The sequence below is a fragment of the Argopecten irradians genome, chromosome 3, assembly GCF_041381155.1.
Source record: "Argopecten irradians isolate NY chromosome 3, Ai_NY, whole genome shotgun sequence".
In the NCBI taxonomy this organism is placed as follows: domain Eukaryota; kingdom Metazoa; phylum Mollusca; class Bivalvia; order Pectinida; family Pectinidae; genus Argopecten; species Argopecten irradians.
Window position 1 is genome coordinate 11,216,108 of NC_091136.1, and position 19,832 is coordinate 11,235,939.

A 19,832-nucleotide genomic window follows, 5' to 3' on the forward strand; every position below is an offset into this window, starting at 1 on the left:
CATTTCCTCAATGTGTCCGATCCGATCATTTACCTGTAACTGTGGATTATAAAGCGACTCTTGGTGTTAGTAAATCGAATATCACAGATCCACGTAGGGTGAATTGGGAAAAGGCATCACTCGAGGAGAAAGCGCTGTATGCGGCACACTTGAACGAGAAACTAGAACCACTACTTAGCCCCGACACCTCTGGCATTAGTATCGATAGGCTTGAAACGCTAGTCCAGTTTACAGTCAATGCTACACGAGAGTCGGCTAACGTAACGCTACCAAGGAAGCGTTACCGACTTTTTCTTAAGCTTTATTGGAAATGCGGCCGTGTCAAGGAACTTCATTCCATTATGCGAAAGCGTCGTGCACAATGGATACAGGAAGGACGCCCTAGAGGGCATACCTATTCCTCATACAAGCTATATAAACAGTCGAAACGCGAATTTAGAGTGGCACTGGATGAAGAACGAGAATCATACGAGGAACGGCTATTAGACGAACTGCAAAATCTGGTTGAAATAGACGGTGCGTCTTTCTACAAAATTATCAGAAAAAAGAAGATTAAGGCATATACATCTAACGAACTATGTGTTGGAGGAAACGTCAGTCGCAATTCAGACGCAAACTGGAAAGCGTGGGCAGAACATTTTAAAAACTTGTCAAAACGAGGTACAAGTCCACATTTTGATGCTGAATTCAGACAAAAAGTAGAACGCAACACCAAGGAAATTTACGCTAACAGCTACAATAACCAAAACACTATATGCAAACGATATATTAGGCTGGACGAGGTTACGCAAGCTATCAACGGAATGAAAAATGGAAAAGCAAGTGGGCATGACAGCATTGTTGTGGAACAGATTCGTTACGGTGGCATCGTGTTGAAGAAAGTGCTGGTCTTACTCTTTAACATCATGTTTGACCAGGAAGACTATCCAAAACACTTCAAAAAAAGGAATCGTCATCACACTGTTCAAAGGTGGGAAGAAAATCGACTTGATATGAACAATTATCGCGATATAACACTGACACCAGTATTACAAAAGCTATTCGAAAAAATAATATACCAATGAATATCGAAACAATGCACACGTATTGGGTTTCCTCATAAGTTACAACAGGGATTTCGACCGCAATGTGGTAGCATCACGGCTGCTTTTACCGTCAAAGAATCAATTTGTCATTATCTTGAGCGTTATTCAAAGGTCTTAGCAGCGTTTCTTAACAATGCAACGGCCTTTAATAGTGTTTGTATACCGGGACTGTTATTGAAGGTATATCAACTGGGTTTCAATGCTAGACAAAGCAGGCCTAGGTTTAGTCATCCGAGACATCCACATACCTTGCGTTTTCCTCGCAGATGATACTTTACTCCTTACAGCATCGATCAGTAATCTACAGTTACAATTGGACATTGTCCACAACTATGCAAAGCTATGGAAACTTAACTATAACTCTGCAAAATCATCGTTAATGCAATTTACAAACCAGAAACGATCGCAGAACGAAGTGAATACCTGTTCTCTTGGAAATACACCGATTGCTTGGACAGCATCAAAAGTGTACGTTGGGATAACGTTATGCCACAATCTGAAACCGGATATGCACATCGTGAGTTCTTGCGGGAAAGGGCGTAAAGCTATAAACAGTCTTATTAGTGTTGGTATACATCAAAATGGAATTTACTCATTAAAAAGTGTGCGCATAATTAAATCAGCTGTCCTTCCTGTTATACTATATGGATGCGAGCTATGGGCGAATCCAACAAAGTCATCTCAAACCTAGCTAGAGCGAACGCAAAGATATGCGGCTAGACGATGTCGGGGTTTTGAAAAAACATCATCTTCAAGAGCCCTTGGATTTACGGATATTTGCTGCGAAGTTGAAAAGCGCAAGTTATTCGAAATCCATACAAAATCCACTTAGTTGGAAGCGATTTAGACAGGCCAGAAATAAGTGTATTGATGCCATAAGGAAAGCAAAAAGTGATTATATTCTAAAGATAACCAGTAACAAAAATGTATATCTACGTCCACGCGTGACTGGTGGAAAATTATAAACACACAATTTTCAACAAATACCGCACATATTCCAACGCTGATACACAATAACATAAATTATGGGGATGATAAACAAAAAGCAAACATTTTCAACAATTATTTTATAAACCAGTCTACTCTAGACGACTCTAATTCCATTTTACAACATTGTAACAGCTCCTGAAAGTAAACTTGAAAATATTATTATTACAGAACCTTAAGGAGCCAATAAGTTTGTTAGATGTTTCTAAAGCTTCAGGCCCTGATAACATAAGTCTACGTATTATCAAAGAAGCAAAATTAGAGTCAATGATTTTAGCTATTACACTATTTAAAAAAATAATCTATTGATTGCGGTATTTATCCTGCAATTTGGAAATAAGCCAGTGTTACACCAGCTTTTAAAAAAGGTAATAAAAGTACAGTTTCAAACTATAGTCCCATATCTTTGATAAGTATTGTCGGGAAATTAATGGAAAGGTGCATTGACACGGATTTTTTCTCTAAAAGTCAGTCAGGTTTTACAGCTGGTGATTCTACAACTATTCAGTTATTAGACATCACAAACGTAATTGGGAGGTCTTTAGACTCGAGAAAGGACATTTGGCATACATGTAGGAGTTTAATACATAAATAGAAACTATCTAGTATCTCTAGGAAATTATTGTCTTGGTGTGAAAACTACTTATCTGAAAGACATCAATGAGGTGAAATTAACGGTACTTCTTCTGAGACACATACTATTAAGGCTGGTGTACCTCAAGGTTCTATCTTAAGTCCTCTCTTCTTTCTTGTATATATTAATGATATAATGAAAGATATCAATTGTAAAATTACGATTCAAGTAAAACATGTTCTATAAATATAAATACAACCCTTTTGTGTATGATATTGGTTTTTTTCTTCAGATATAAATTAAGTTTATTAATATTTTCAGTACTAATTTGTGATGTATTTTCAAAATATCAAATATGACTGGTTATTACTATTAATCAAAACAGAGTGTAACATTTGTTATTTGGAGATAAAAAATACCAATGTAATACTGTCTGCATAGATACTTTTAATAAGAAGAAATAGGTCTTTTCGCATGTCGTATTTATAAACGTATGTCATCCAGTGTTGATCTGTTATTATTATTTGAATAAAGACAAAGACCAAAAGAAAAAAATTCATCAGCAATAAACATTAAATTATTTCATCAGTTGCCGGTAATGATCTACTCCAACAATGTTAGAGGTAAAGCACGACGAGACACATTTGATCATTACGTCGTGTCTAACTCGATATTGCCCATCAGAAAATTTCTCAATATCGAGATCTAATATTATGGATTAGTAATGATCTAGCAATCCTTTGCTTCGTAAAAGTCTTCGCGGCGTATCTGAAAATATTCATGGAATTTGGAAAATATCGACGTGGCTTTGGAAAATATAGAGGAAAATGCTAGAAATTCAAAGCTTGCATTTTAAAACAATCAAAGCCAGACACGTTCAAACAAGAAATAGCTTTTTAACTATAACAATAAGTTAAAACATTAGTGTAGGTCACCAAAGACACACAGAAATATGATAATGTACTTATATTTACTTATGACAACATGGTGTTTTATAACCTCGACATAGCTATTCCGTCCCCGGCGTCAGTCCGGACATCTGCTCGTGGTACTCGGATTACGAAATGTTCAAATAAAATCCGTTTCTATTGGCTGATTTGAAAGCTTTTCAGATTTTCGATAATTTTTTCAATAGATAATTTTATTTTTGTAGCCATCCTGCTATCTGCGGCTACCAAAGTTTTTTTTAGAGGGTTGGGGACTAATTGGGTTGGGGGGACTACCTGCTTTGTGTAGTTCGCGTTCATCTATAATGTGTATCCATATGCATTTTATGTGTCATAGCACCTTTCCAGTCTACAGCGCTAAAACCAATCAACTCAACTAAACAAACAAACATTATATATAGTGATCGTTGGTATAGGATGCAAATTTAGTCGCTTATCTTCTCGGTTTGGGCAAAGAAGCAAAAGTTAGTTATGTATGTATAGTCGGTTTTTTATTGACAATCTGTTCTTTTTGTTAGTCGGTTTTTTATTGACAATCTGTTCTTTTTGTTACCTCCGGTTTTAGCTCCAAACTCGGGATATATCTGCATCATTTTTTTGTAGTAAAAACGTAGTAAAAAAATCACGTGTTCATTCCTCATTCATGCCATTGGCCGGAATATACAAATGTATTATGGGTAACTAGTGATCACGTGATTGTGTGTTTACTTCCAAATATGGTGATAGTTTGCTTCCCATTTCTTCGGAAAAAATGATTTATTTGAAAATACTTAGACCTCAAAATGTTATTAATATTGCATGCATATCATTTTGACTTGCACATATGTACTGTTTTACTATAAATAATGAACTGAAATGGGTTATAAAACTGCCATTTTCACGTTTTGTAAATAAATGATATAATGCGTATTGGCTGATTCAATAGGTCTAACCGTGTAATCTAGGATCAGCGAAGATCGGCTACTCCCGGCTAAATTCGTAGAATTCTAAATTTATATTTATATATATAATTACCTGCTTTAGGTTTCAGAACAGATACATATAACACAGAGAAAATAAGATCTTCGTCAAAAGGCAAAATTATATATACTAAATACCAGATCAGAGAAATCACTATATTTGGAAGTAAACACACACTCATGTGATCACTAGTTACCCGTAATACAATTCCATATTTATTTCGGCCAATGGCATGAATGAGGTATAATCACGTGACTTGTTTTACTACGTTTGAATACAAAGTACGTGTGTTTTCCACCATTATGGGGAAAATCCCCCGCGGATCGTGGTTTCATTTCCACCATTTGAAATTGCTAAGCAATTCTATCAAATCACTGTTTAATTTCCAGATTCTTTCCAAACAAATGGTTAAGCTTCCGCGTAGCCCACTTAGCTTTTTGGGAATATAATACATGTACTTGTACACATACATTATATATATTGTACATTGTATTGTATGTAGGATCTAGCTCATTATTAGTATATATTTTGCTCGTCAGAATTACTCTTCATAGATGGAAAGGTCTCAAGGCCCTCTACCAAAAATGTGAATTTCATGGACCTGGGGTCTCGGAATTTTCTCCAGGGGAGAGGGTCAAATTTACCATAGTTTATACAGGGAGACACTTTTATGAGCATTATTTGCTCAATTTTCATAGGAAATGTAGCAGATGTAATAGAATCAGTTCAAGTGTATGGAATTTTCATTATTAAAGGTTTGAACATTACGTGCTTGAACGTTTTAGGAAATGCGCCGCAAAGCGGCAAAATTTTCTAAAATGAAGTACGAAAAATGTGCAGGTGGACCATTTTCTTCCTACGCCCCTGCAGTTGCACATTAAAGTTTAATGAACTTGGTACCCACTACTGACTGATGTAAATCATGCCAATAAAAGATGGATCTTTTCTCTATTTCTGTAATTCTTTACCCTTTTCTTTCCTCTTGGAAATGTTTTATAACATGGGAAAACTAAAAATGAAGTCTATATATAGCAGTAATAAATAAAACCATAGCCATCTGTCAGCCATGTTTTTTTCTGATTGGTCACCTGAGTTCGGATACAGAATGAAACAAAGACATATACTGTATATAAGCACCATATATTGGCCCATCAGGCCCATGAAATCAGTCAGTGATTATATCAATTTAACCTTTTAATCTATGAAGAGTATTTGATGCCATTACATCTGTTACATTTCCTATGAAAATTGAGCAAATAATGCTCATAAATGTGCTTCCCTACCAAAAAAAAAATAAGTGGGCTACGCGGAAGCTTAATCATTTGTTTGGAAAGAATATGAAAAATAAACAATGATATGATAGAATAGCTTAGCAATATCAAATGGTGGTAATGAAACCACGATCCGCGGGGGATTTTCCCCATAATGGTACAAAACATGCGTTCTTTGTAGTCAAACGTAGTAAATCAAGTCACGTGCGTATACCTCATTCATGCCAATGGCCGAAATAAATATGGAATTGTATTACGGGTAACAAGTGATCACATGAGTGTGTGTTTACTTCCAAACATAGTGATTTCTCTGACGAGGTATTTAGTATATATAATTTTGCCTTTTGACGAAGATCTTATTTTCTTTGTGATATATGTATCTGTTTTGAAATCTAAAGCAGGTAATTATATATATAAATATAAATTAAGAATTCTACGAATTTAGCCGGGAGTAGCCGATCTTCGCTGATCCTAGATTACACGGCTAGACCTATTGAATCAGCCAATACGCATTATATCATTTATTTACAAAACGTGAAAATGGCAGTTTTATAACTCATTTCAGTTCATTATTATATAGTAAAACAGTACATATGTGCAAGTCAAAATGATATGCATGCAATATTGATAACATATTTGGAGTCTAAATATTTTCAAATAAATCATTTTTTCCGAAGAAATGGCAAGCAAACCGTCACCATATTTGGAAGTAAACACAAAATCACGTGATCACTAGTTACCCATAATACAATTGTATATTCCGGCCAATGGCATGAATGAGGTATAAACACGTGACTTGTTTTACTACGTTTGACTACAAAGAACACGTGTTTTTACTACAAAAAATAGATGCAGATGTATCCCGGGAGAATTTTTAGCCCAAAGGTTGAATCTGACCTTTAAGACCATAACAAAAATTCGTTGTGCCTTTATATAAGTGTATCGAGGGATGTAAATATTTATGTACATGCATATATGGACAGGGCAAGATAACAAGTAAAGCAGGTTTCCCAATGTGTATTGTGTACCTGTACTGTGACCTTTATGGCTTCTAAATTACATGTACGTAACTGGTACTTTTCGTGATTCGCAAGGAAATGAAACATGAACAAATCCTCATTTTGTATTGTTCATTTTTCATTCATTCTTTTAATATATAGTACAGTACGGTATGTACCACATGTACTTGGTACGAATGCTTATCCATAAAACGCACACACAGCTTTTAAACGAATTTTCAACCCACGATTATATAATATTTATATTAATTAATGATTATGGCCTAGGAGGATGGAAATTCGTTGTACAAAGCAGAGTCCTTTTGCACTCTAACTTCCCCAGCTCGGACTAACAGCTACGTACACGCAGGCTACAGCTGCATGGCCGGGATGTGCAGGATCATAATTTTTAATTTTGAAATCAAATAAATAAAAATCCGAATTAACAAAAACAACGTCGATGTCTGCTGTATGGTTCCTTGTTTCATATATATATATACAGTGCTTCATGAAAGAGTGGCCTTTGATTTCCACTTTCAAGACCAGATGTCGACATCTTTTAGTTTAGATGTCGACATTCGACATCAATAACTGATAAGTCGGTGTCACACCCGAGCACAAACCGAGTTACCAACTTTCTACATAATTATCTTGGAATCATTATGTGAGCATATACATGTGGTAAGTCGACATATTCTTCTTTTTATGTCGACATCTTCCGATATGATGTCGACATAATGCCTTAATTATGTCGACATCGATATCATTAAGTCGTAAGTCGGCAACTCGATGGCAGAAATATACCACAATACCTTCATACTGCCAAGGGTTGGATATTACGTCAGTGATATGTAACTAGTAACACCTGAAACATCGAGGATGCAAGTTTTGATGCAGAATTATAAAAAAAATAGGACTTTTCACTCATATGTTAAAAGTCGTAATGAGCTTTAAGATTCCACAATCACCTCTAGATATTCGTAGAGGTGAAATTCCGGAAATGTGACCCGTATTCCATTTGCTATTTAGTCGCGTCTTACAATGAAGCGTTCAAATGACTATGAGCAATACAGTTAAGCGCTTGAAAGTCCGCAATGGTGAGCTTGTCGAATGAAAACCGTCGTTCTGGCGTAAGTTATGTTCTATTGTTTGTATTTTAGCTATGAATCAACATAAAATGTATACATGTAGTATATATGAAACCGTAAATTGACACTGGAACATGGAAACAACACATAAGGTATGCAAAATACAGTGCAGACCCCTCTGTCGATACTCAACAATCAATGATAAATCATCGTCGTAGCACAGGGGCACGTAACTACTGTTTATATCATAATCTATATTTTCAGTCACGGGGTACGTTTTATCCCAATACCGTACCCAGTGACTGAAAATATAGATTAATATGAATTTAAGGCAAAGCCTCAGAAGAGCGCAGCTACATGTAAAATATTATAACATCATAACTTTAAATTGTCTATATTTTTCTACGAAAATAACAATAAAATCTTTCACTGACATGCACATACTATCGATAGTTAGAAAGAATTCAAAATAATTCAAATGGAATAGTTCAATATAGAATCTACTTCAATCTTGTTTTTATCAGATGCTATCAAAAACACGCGCGAATCTGTGCCGTCATCTTTGGCGTCAGGTTTTGTGACGTCACTGCTGACGGTGCCGTGCGCTTGAGAACATACACAGTTTATATTGGAACAGTACATTTATTGCGTTGTTCTTGTATATGTGTAAATTAAAGCTACTTAAAGTAATTTTAAAACATATGCTGATAACACATTTAGTCTAGTACAGAAATTTCAAATCTCGTGCTGATAACGAGAATTAAAACATGGCTGCCTGCATGGAGGCGCGAGACTTTTCCCGCGGGACACAATATCAAAGTCCAAAGGGGTACTGGAATGTATTGGATCTTTATGCTTACACACATGTTATGGTTAGTAGAGCTTCGCTCTACGCGGCCTTTGGCCGCGCAGAGAGCTGCGCTCTTATAATATAAACAGTAGTTACGGGCCCCTGTGGTCGGAGACCCACGAGTGATCGCACTACATCCCTGATGACATTCTCAAGGAAAACCTTAGGACACTACGAGTCTCTTCGTAGATAAGTCCAGATATTAACGTTAGTGTATATATCGCCTGGGTTACCGAGGATGTGATAAATGGACCGATTGAAAAACTTTGTTGCTATTTAAAGTTCTTATAATGTGACTGAAGGAAAGACCTTAAAGGGCGCAGCCAGATGTTTCAGTAACCATTAATTATACAATGATAAAAAGTTCAATTTATGGAAATAACGGAGCCGAATTTTTATTATAAATATTCGCAATCTGTCCTTGTCCCAAAACCCTGTATTTGAGAAGGAAATCCACATAAGAGAAAGAAGGAATTTTTATTTCCGTAACAGATATTCCGTTTTGGGTCAGATGATTATATTGGAAGGTGGTTTATCACTTGGACGCTAGCAAATAAAGAGCAATAATACTAAGCATCTGCCGGATGAAGATTACGTTCATGGGATCATAAAAGCGTTTGAACCGCTTGATTATATATTAAACTGACTTCAAAGCATCGCATTCACGCTGATGGGATTTTTTACAGTGGGTAAAAAAATTGTGGCCGCAAACTGAAGTTGTGTTTTTTCTTATATTTTCATGTATGCGTTACCTTAAAAGTGCTTCGCACTTTGTGCCAGGGCTGCGCCCTTATAAGCCTTTCTACCACAGAATACAGGGACACAATGGTATATGTATAAATGAAATTCGTGTATTTTAATCTATATACTATAAAGATAAATTCCTTTGGTTTATGCTTGAATGTTGTGTTTAAATATTTGAATTCTGTTTTCCAGGGCTATTTTTTTAATGATGACAACAATATCCAAGGACGTGATGGTGACGAACCCCTCTTGGATAGCCCGACCTACACCACAGAACTTGATCGCCCTTTCAGAGTAATCAACACTACAGCAGCTATCGCTCTACAGATCTTAATTCTGGTAGTTATATTTGCTGCCTGTTTATGTACATTTGTACCATGTATGCTAAATCTGCCTATATTAGGCTTTTTTTTTTTGCCTAATATATATTCAGATCGCGATACTTCTTAAAAACATGAAATCGTAGGACAAATTTGGCCTACAATACTTCAGTGGCATATTTTTTTTACATCGTCCATGCAATGCCATTAGGCCATACAAAAAATATTTGTGTTTCCGGTAACCCGACCGACCCTATAAAATCAGTGCCTACTCAAAAACTTTTTATCAGTTTTGTCCTCAAGCAAACAAATAACGACCCTAAATTCTGTAAATCTAAAACACCATTAGTCTCCTGGGAATCAAATTTATGGTTTATATAAGGTTTAATAAAGTCTACTTCAGTGTTTCACTGCAAAAAACTAGGATGAAGAGAAAACAATATTGCAAAAAAAAAAAAAAAAAAAAAAGAAATCTATACCTACCAACCCTTTATTTTTAAAGGGTGTTACCGGAAACAAGAACATTTTTCGATTTGGCCTTAAAACATACACATATACCTATTCATTAGGATCTCCACTTCCCCATTGTGCCATTCCATTTATGTAATGTAACAACTCTGCACTTCTGAGACCTTCTATTTCACACATTTGTAATGACCGCTGATCGACTACACATTTAGTTGAGTAAATCAGCAGCTAATCTCCATCGCTTCCTGTTTTATTTAAAAAATAAAATGTGTATTTGAGAGGTAATCAAAATGCCAGCCATATGTAGGCATGAAGCTACATCAAATCAAATCTGGGAATTTTTTTAAAAGCCCAATAATTTTGACAGGTTTACCAGGAGAGGAAACTGTGTTTGCCTAACAAAGGTTCCTAACCGAAACTTCCAAACACTTTATAACCAGTTGATATGACCAAAGTCAGGTCAATCCTGCTACAAAAGAATCTACAGATTTCATGTCAGGAGGAACATTTGAAGAAAGTAAAGTCCATGTTGTATAGTGTATAATGACAAAGCTTATATAATATGTACATATAATTGAGACACCATATGCCTCTAAATTAACATAAAATGTTAATGAAGTGATTTCATGGACATGCAGAGCTTGGTTACCAAATGTAAAATTTATATGCATATTATATTAAACGAATATTATGTATCTGATGTTTACTTGTAGGTTATTTCAGGTGCAGTGGTGCTGGCTTTAGACTCCATATATCACAACAGAGCTGAGGCAATTATATATTACATCCAGGGGGCACTATGGTTCCTTCATCTGACCTTTGACATGTTTTACCGACATTGTCACAAAAAAAGCCGTCTCCATGGATACTTGGAGTTTTACAGACAAACCAGGCTTGTCCGCCAGTTGCCATTGGCCATCAATTCAGCAGGTGTAGTATTTCTACTAACAGACACCATCAATTCATAATTATGTAAAAGGCCATGATTGGGATGACATTTATAAGTCACTACCATCATCACGTCCTCAATACTCCAGGGGTTGCTATCACTGATGCTATATCCACCCCTGGGCTATCTCATAGTAAAACTAAAGCCAACAGAAGACACAGGCAATAATCTGATTCTTTGATGTACATCAAAGAAATTGTATAACAGTACACTGTGGATGACTATGAAGTCAGGTGTCACTCTCTCTGTAATCATCAAAGCAAGTCTCTTCAGGCCTCCTGTGATTGGTCAGTTTTTTTCCTGAACTGCATGCCTCCAGTTTTACTATGAGAGAGACCAGGGGTGGATTCAACATCAATGACTGTAACTCCTGGAATATTGAGGATGCCATACAACCGTAATAATGAAGATTACAAATATTACCACCAGTTGGCACCAATACATCTGCTGGTTTACAGACCATGAAATCATAATCATTATCATCAAGAGTATCGCTATTACAACAACAACATGACCTTTGTTACATTTTGTATTTCACATGGTTTTGTAAAATTATTTTGTTTCTGTGTCCCAGTCAATGCAGGGCTGATTATACTGAATAGTGTGGCCAGGAGAGAAGGCTGGACACCGGATACGGGGGAACATAACAAAGTCTGGCATCTGAGTCTTCGTCTCATCGTTGTCATCCACATCGTCATTAAAGTCATTGTTCTCATCTTATATCTAGGTTAGTGTTATATTTCTACACAATTGTGCAATAATTCACCTTTACTTTATGCAATAATTCACCTTTACCTTATAATAAATCTAAAGACCCACTATTACCATCCCCAACAAAAATTCTATGTTTCTTAGTTTCTATTTTGATGGCCTGAGAATAGCATAACTATATATATATTATATTGATGGTCTAAGATGAGATTATATCACCAAACAAATACAAGATATCTTGCATAATTTATATCAACAGTGAAGATTTATTTTGTTGTTTTGTCGTCTGGTGATGGTCAATTAACAAGCAGTAATTAGGATGACAGCATTAAGTAGAAGACAACCCGTGTTATGAAAATTGATATTTGATTATGTTAATTACATTGTTCAGAAGGTGAGGATGAGTGTAGTGTTGACAGTAAGCGAGTAACTTTTGTGACCCTACAAAAGGATCAGTGTTGTTTTACATTCTCATATAAAAAATTCAAAGCGATTTTGGAAAGGTAGTGGGCCTTTTAATACAAATTGAACATGATATATTTAGTAATCAAATTTTCATGAAATCGTATTGGGATCAATAATATCAAGCTGTTTTTGTATTATTGGCCCTATTGAGAAAGAGTTGATAAAGAAGAAAATAGAAATCCATAAATAACCAATCCCACCGTATCTGACAACCTTAATATTGTACCCTCTTATTGTTTCAACTGTCATTTTTCAATGTCATTGCGATTGTTTATTTTACAGTGAAGACTGTGAAATTCAATAAAAGTCATGTTTCACCCGACGTTGCTCAGGACGATATGATGGCTAGCTTTGTACAGTCTACACACTCTTCTGAGATTGGATTCAGGTAATCAACTTTTGTTACAGCAATCAATGTTTAGGGTTTTACTAGAGGCTTTCTCAAGAACCAGCTTATCATAAATATTTGTCACAAGAATTTCTGTTTTAATAGATTACAATCAGACTAAAATGACAAGAATATATGTAACAAACTGCTTCATGTATGGCACAAGAATTAATGTTTGTTCACAAATACCTGCAGCTAAAGACTTATATTTTATTTAAAATTTTGAATTCATTCATAAATTTGCAGTTTAGACAGTAAAATTTAATAATATCTAGATCTATTTAGGAGTATACCTTAAAGGCCCACTACCTTTCCGGAGCAAAATTTATAGGTTTCTTAAAAACATTATTTAACAAAAAGAAAATATATATCGATGGCTTAAGATGAGGTTACAACACCAAACATATGCAAGATTTCCTGTCTAATGTACGATAACAGTGGAGATTCATTTCGATGTTTTGCCGTCTGGCGCAGTGATAGTCAACTACCGCGCTGCATTTAGGACGACGGCGGGGGGGGAAACATAAAAACGACCCCGTTATGAAAATATTACATTTTATTTATTCTAATTAAACAGTTCTGAAGTGATGATAAGTGTGCTAGTAAACGTATAGCTTAATAACTTCTAGCGACTCTACAAAATTATTGATCTCGTTTTACATCCTATTTTAAAAATTTTAAAAGCCCGTTTCGGAAAGGTAGTGGCACCTTTAACAAGACCTTCCTTATAATGTACATAAATATCCTGGCACTTACACTTATATAATGAGATCCTATCCAAGGTCAATAATTCTCCATTATGAATGTGGTGTTGAAGGCAACATAATAAAAGTCCATATCTTATATTACCCTGTCAGAGTTACATAATGACCAAGATCTTTATTAAAAATCCAACTAGGGAGGTGTAAGTATAAGGCCATATAAGATAATGAAAGTACCTTGATTTTCATATTAATATGTGGTGATACAAAGCTAAATATACATGTATGTACGTTTCCCTTCATCACTTCACTTGATTACTGGGTAAATGGTATTATATTGCTTTTGGTATTTATATTTATTTGTCTTTAAAAATGATGTGAACTAAAATATATAAGGGTTAAAATATTGGTATATTAAAATGATTGTGTTTTTGTTATCTACTCAAGGATTACTTGTTTTTCTCCTGATGTATTTCATTGTGACTTGTTGCCTTTAGGGACTCATCAGAATAGATTATTCAATGTTTGTTCCCTATTGATTTGGTACAGAGATGAGCAATATACTGAGCAAGTGTTGGAGAAGCAGGCTGACATGATTCGGTATCTGAAGCAGCATAATGCCCAGCTAGGGAAACGCATCCTTGCTCTGACAGCAGAAAACCAGAACTTGAAGAGTGGAAACAGTTGAGAAAGTCTTAATCCATGACTGACAAATGATTCATCTAAAACTTAGGCTGTTTAAAAATCCATGTGTTCCTCAAGATCTCCCTATATATAGGTCTGATAGATGTATGAACAATGTATAGTGCTTACTTCTTATAAATGGAGATTAAGAACAACTTGAGTTTCTATAAAGTCATTCCAAAGCCAATTCTAATAAAGAAATCCAATTTTCTGATGATGAGGTACAATGTAGCTCATGATATGGTATAAAAAAAAACCAAGCCAGTTTTATACATATACAGTGTGGATCAAAATCATTGGGCTGTCAATGTTGCTTATTAATCCTGAAAACTTAACAATTTACTCCTCAAGTTAGGGTTTTCATATGAAAGGGTTAGAGAATAAAATATATCCACAAATAGAGCTGTTTAATACACATCTGATATATATTGGTGCACTTGACAAATTTTGTTAAAACTTAATTTATATGTAGGCAGGTATTCATGTCACTCGAGATTCCCAATTTTGTGTTAAGGATTGATGTCACTATCTTTTAACTTCATCGGGTTATGAAAGAAATCTTGTTTGCAAACTGTGTGAATCCACGTATCTCACAAAAGTTTGCAAACAAAAATTTATTTCATAACCGGATGAAGTTAAAAAATAGTTACATAAATGTTTATAATTAATTTTTCAGACTATTTGTTAATATAAAATACGTTTAAACGTACGATGCCAATGATTTTTGAATTGATTACTATTTATAAATCAATACGCAACGTCGACCTCACTATTGTGACGTCATGATAACGTCAGGTTTTCGCGCCATTCTCTGATTTTTTCATCATTATATATTTATGAAGAAAAAGAATCTGCCAATCAGAAATTCGGATATAGTATGAAAACAAATCAAAATTAATTATTTTCAAGTGAACAGAATTGTCCTTATTTATAGCTTCTTTTCTGTGTTTCATGACAAGTATTATAAATGTTTTGTGTCAAAACTGACTGCTTGCTTTTGTAGCTCTGTTTTACTAGTAGGTATATAAACCTATTGGAATGCTGTTTAATGATATTATACGGTCTTATATGTGTTTGTAAGTGTGCCATTGCTACAGTAGAAGTGTTACTGTTAATTGTGTACACTTTTACATTTAATATGCCATTGTAAATCATGTTGCATTATTGTAGAGAGATAGAGAGAGAGGGAGAGAAAGAAAGGATGAAGATTCAAAAAGTGTTTTGATTTTGCAAGCAGACTAGCTGTCAAAGAACAATGTATGATTTTTTTTGTGAACATATTTGTGTTGGAGTTAAGAAAACATGGAAGTCTTTCAACTATGATTATCTTTAACTGAATAATATATTTTTGTTTTCACCATTTGAAAGTACAAACTGGATACCATTAGGACGATATGGATATTTGCCTTATTTGTTGTTTTAATAACTGTGAGCAAGAATATCCAGTTCATTGCTATTCAATGGGGTTTTAAATTAAAATGTTATATTTACATTTTCACTACAGTCCCACTATATAATTAAATTTAATTAAAATGTTTTGCAGATCACATTGGGACTTTTTATCAACCAAAAAAGGGAGTGCAATGTATGTTTTATGTTGATACACTTGCTGATCCAGATTTTGTGCTGGAACTTTGTTTCGTCTTGATCAAAACTCGTGTATATTTGGGTTATTTCCCAGGTACTGACTGTACTGTAGGTAGGTTGTTTTTTCTCAAGGTCTACCTGGCTTCCTTTATCACAATTTCAACATTGTCTGACTTTTAATTAGCTGTTTGTTGATACAATGTAAATGAGAAATATAGTTCAACATCTACATTGGCCATACACTGGTGGTAGGTCACAGATTTTTCACTAAATACTGTTGACTTTCAAACACAATTGATTTTATCCAACCTAGCCAACTTTGGTTGTGTGTTTTGTGATTTTTTGGATGACAATGCTAATATTATCAAACTACAGGTAAATTTGCTATATATTATCGCAACAAGATTAAATAACTGTAAGTGATAACAAGAGTTTGGTGTAGACCAAATTTCTATTTCTAATTTGTCAAAATATTCCTTAAAATCTTTGACTCTAGTAATACTGGCTTCTTTCTTGCTTGGGATTTTATGTACTAAAGTCTATGAATATCTCTGGTAACATTGCATGTGCTATTTTATTACACCAATTAGCTATGATTTATTTTTGTCCTTGAATGTAGGTGTGACAAAAGTGCCTGTGTATGTTGACATGTAAAAAGTTTCCAATGAGAAGTTTATAATACTGCAATATTTTATTATAGATGTATATTATGATAAATTGTGTACAACCTTCCAACATAAAACTAGTCATTCTTTAGGTTGTCTATAAAACACCAAAGCCAAAAGTGGTGTACAGAAGATACTAGGAATCCTATATGTTTTCACTAGACATCTACTTCAGATATTCTTAATGGCGAATCACATGGTTTTTTTTTAAATAACATTGAGAAAAAAGATTGACAACAAGTCATAGATCCAATTGTCAAATACTGTAAACTGCAGTTAATTTAAATTTGAGTACATGGCTCTGGAATATTCAGTGTAAGTGGTTTTTTTATGAACTTGAACTTTAAGAAAGGGATACAACACTATCTTTGTTTTGGATACAACACTATCTTTGTTTTGCCAAATACATATATGATAACCTTGATACAATTGCAAACAATAGTCCTCTTAATATCAGACATTTTAGAGTATAGTATATGTAAGATTATGGTATCAGCTTCCCCTATAATGTAAGGGAAGTAACTCTTACAGAAACAAAATCTGACGGTAATGACTTGTGCATCAGAACTGCTTCCCTTTGATTATGGTGTAAAAGAAAATAAATAAATCAGTTTACTTATTCCATATGGGATGCAATTTTCAATTAGTGTTTATTAGCAATTAAAGACTTTTAGAAATATAATTCTAATCTTGAATACATGATCAAAATTGTGGTATACTTTACCAGGCTCTAGTTATATTCCGGGGGTTAGTCCATTCACAGTCAAAAGGGGTCTGAAAGTTAGCTTATATATACCATATATAAAACTTATCCTTCTCCTATGTCCATAGAACTTATATAAACTGTAACTAATTCTCATATGCCCGTGGTTAAAACTTGGAGATATTTACTAAATTTTTATTATTAACGTAAATGTCTACCTTTGAACAAAGTTTATCTAAATTCGATTTTACTAGGTCCAACCTTTGTTACTGATGTATTTGTCCCGTTTTTCTTTTGTCAAATGTTTTTGAACATAAAAAAGCATTGAAAGGTGAGACTGTTATATGAGTCTAAGTAGATACTCATTAACCTTTGTTAATACAAAGTGCAAATGGCAAGCTTTTCAATAATCACTGAACATTCATGTATTTGATGTATCTGTGGTGAAGTATTGTTGGATAGTAATTATAGATGTATTTTATCTTCACATAATACAATGCTATCATTGCATAATGTATTGACTGTAATTATTAGACGTTTACATTATATTGTGTCGTCAGCACCTTTTGTATTATATGTTAATCATAAACTGTTATTTATTTGCAAATAAACATGTCATTATTTGTATGTATATTCTGTTATATTGAATGACAAAAGGTATAAACCATGTCCATTGTAATGAATAATATTTAGGTTTAAATAAAGTTTGACCTTTTGGACGATAGAGGAAGTTACAAGGTTGATTATACTATATATAATAATTTCGTGGTATACATGAAATATACAGCCGCCATTTTCATTACAAGGTAAATACATACTCGATATTTGTACATGTGTATGCTTTTTAAAGTCAAATCTGGTCAAAAAGCGCGTCTTATACCTGCTATAAACACTAGTTAACATAATGGCAAAGCTATTTAGTGACAGAAATATGTAGGGAATTTCGTGGACATGTTTCCTGAAATGCACATTTTTTCACATATATAGTCACAATTTACAAGCTACACAACGATTTACGAAATACAAAATGTTAGCCCCAATGCATACCTAAGAAGTGGTATATAGGTTTACAAATCTCACTTGTTTAAAACAGTGTTTAATATCGAAATCAAAATGCTATGTTATTGCTTTTTTGGCGGTTAGCCATTTTCTTTTAAAACTTGTTTGAAAATGATATCTAGCGATCAATATAGTCAGCTTATTCACCAAACAAGGTAATTGTTTTTTTAATATTTAATCATATATGTGCATTTAAAGTGATTAAAAAAATCCAACACATATGCATATGCAATAATGTAACTAATTCGGATATTGTGTATTATGACATTACATGTATATTATTGATATCAATCATCCTTTGAATGCATATTTGGAGAATGATCCTTTAAAGGGCCAAAAGGTAGAGATACAGAGAAGAGGAAAGACGTTTTTAAAAAATATTTCAAAATTTAGTCGCCTTTTGGTCGGGACCATGTACAATTAGAAGTCCTATATTTCCAGGTGGCACTTAAAATTGTTGTTGATTGTTTGTTTGTTTGATTATTTTAACATCCTATCAACAGCTAGGGTCTGTAAGGACGGCATTCCATGTTTGCACTGTGTAGCGTGTGTGAAGTGCGTGGTGCGTGTTTTGGGAGACTGCGGTATGTTCGTGTTTTGTCTTCCTGTATAGTGGAACTGTTGCCCTTTTTATATCACTGAAGCGTGCCGCCGAAGACACCAAGCAACATACCCCACCCGGTCACATTATGCTGCAACAGTCGAACCAGTCGTCCCACTCCCTGTTTGCTGAGCGATAAGCAGGAGCAGAAACTACCACTTTTAAAGACTTTGGTGTGTCTCGGCCAGGGGACAGAACCCAGAGCCTTCATCACAGGGGCGAACGCTCAACTAAAGGCCAAAAGTGAGGCGGTGTCAAGGGAGGCATTAGGAAACATACAGTCAGTTAGAAAAGAAGAGAAAAGATAAGGTCGCCTTTTACGATCATGAAATAGGGGCAGCAGGTACAATTCTAATGCTCTACCTGCAGGGCTAAAACTATGTTGTTGTATCATGAAAATTGTATATATAGTGCATGACATAAATACTTTGAGAAATCCGATCGTGTCCGAAGTGTTATGAAGGGGTAGTTAAAGCTGATTTTATAAATTTAATGATTGTATCAAAGTTGGTATAAAAGAGGCTTTTAAATCTTTACTGAGTAAATGAATTATAACATGCATACGTCTTTCATAACGTTCTTAATTTATATTCTGTAATATAGTAATCATTTTAATATCTATATACATAATTATGTAACGATTTAAAATACACCAATAAAATCAAACCAAATGTGAACACGAACTCTTCATTCTGAAAAGAATAGAGCATAAGAAGTATAGATAAATAATTATAAAAGTAAAAACAAAAAGGGACGGTCTCGAAATAGCACCTTGACGTATATCTTTTGAAATACGTAAAAAACAATTAAAAAATGTGATCATAAAATAGTGCTCTGCTCTTTGCAAATATATAACTAAAAATGCAATATTGTAATTAATTTAGATGGACCACAAAGTTTTTTTTTTCGTTCGACAGAAGGCCAAAAGTGAGGTGGTGTCAAGGGAGACACTAGGAAGAAGAAAATCAGGTAGGAGAAGAAAGAAGAGAAAATATCCTAAATTAACCTTGCAAATAGGGCATTAAAA

General features: G+C 34.3%; 1 protein-coding gene across 1 annotated transcript; it reads left to right on the plus strand.

Moving 5' to 3' along the window:
* The first annotated feature begins 7,864 nt into the window (after positions 1 to 7,864).
* On the plus strand, positions 7,865 to 16,812 carry LOC138317542 (transmembrane protein 192-like). Its single transcript, XM_069259292.1, has 6 exons — positions 7,865 to 7,952; positions 9,697 to 9,843; positions 11,006 to 11,222; positions 11,816 to 11,968; positions 12,700 to 12,805; positions 14,056 to 16,812. Exons 1-6 carry the CDS (start codon positions 7,917 to 7,919, stop codon positions 14,192 to 14,194), a joined length of 798 nt encoding a protein of 265 aa, XP_069115393.1. The 5' UTR covers positions 7,865 to 7,916; the 3' UTR covers positions 14,195 to 16,812.
* The last annotated feature ends 3,020 nt before the right edge of the window (positions 16,813 to 19,832 follow it).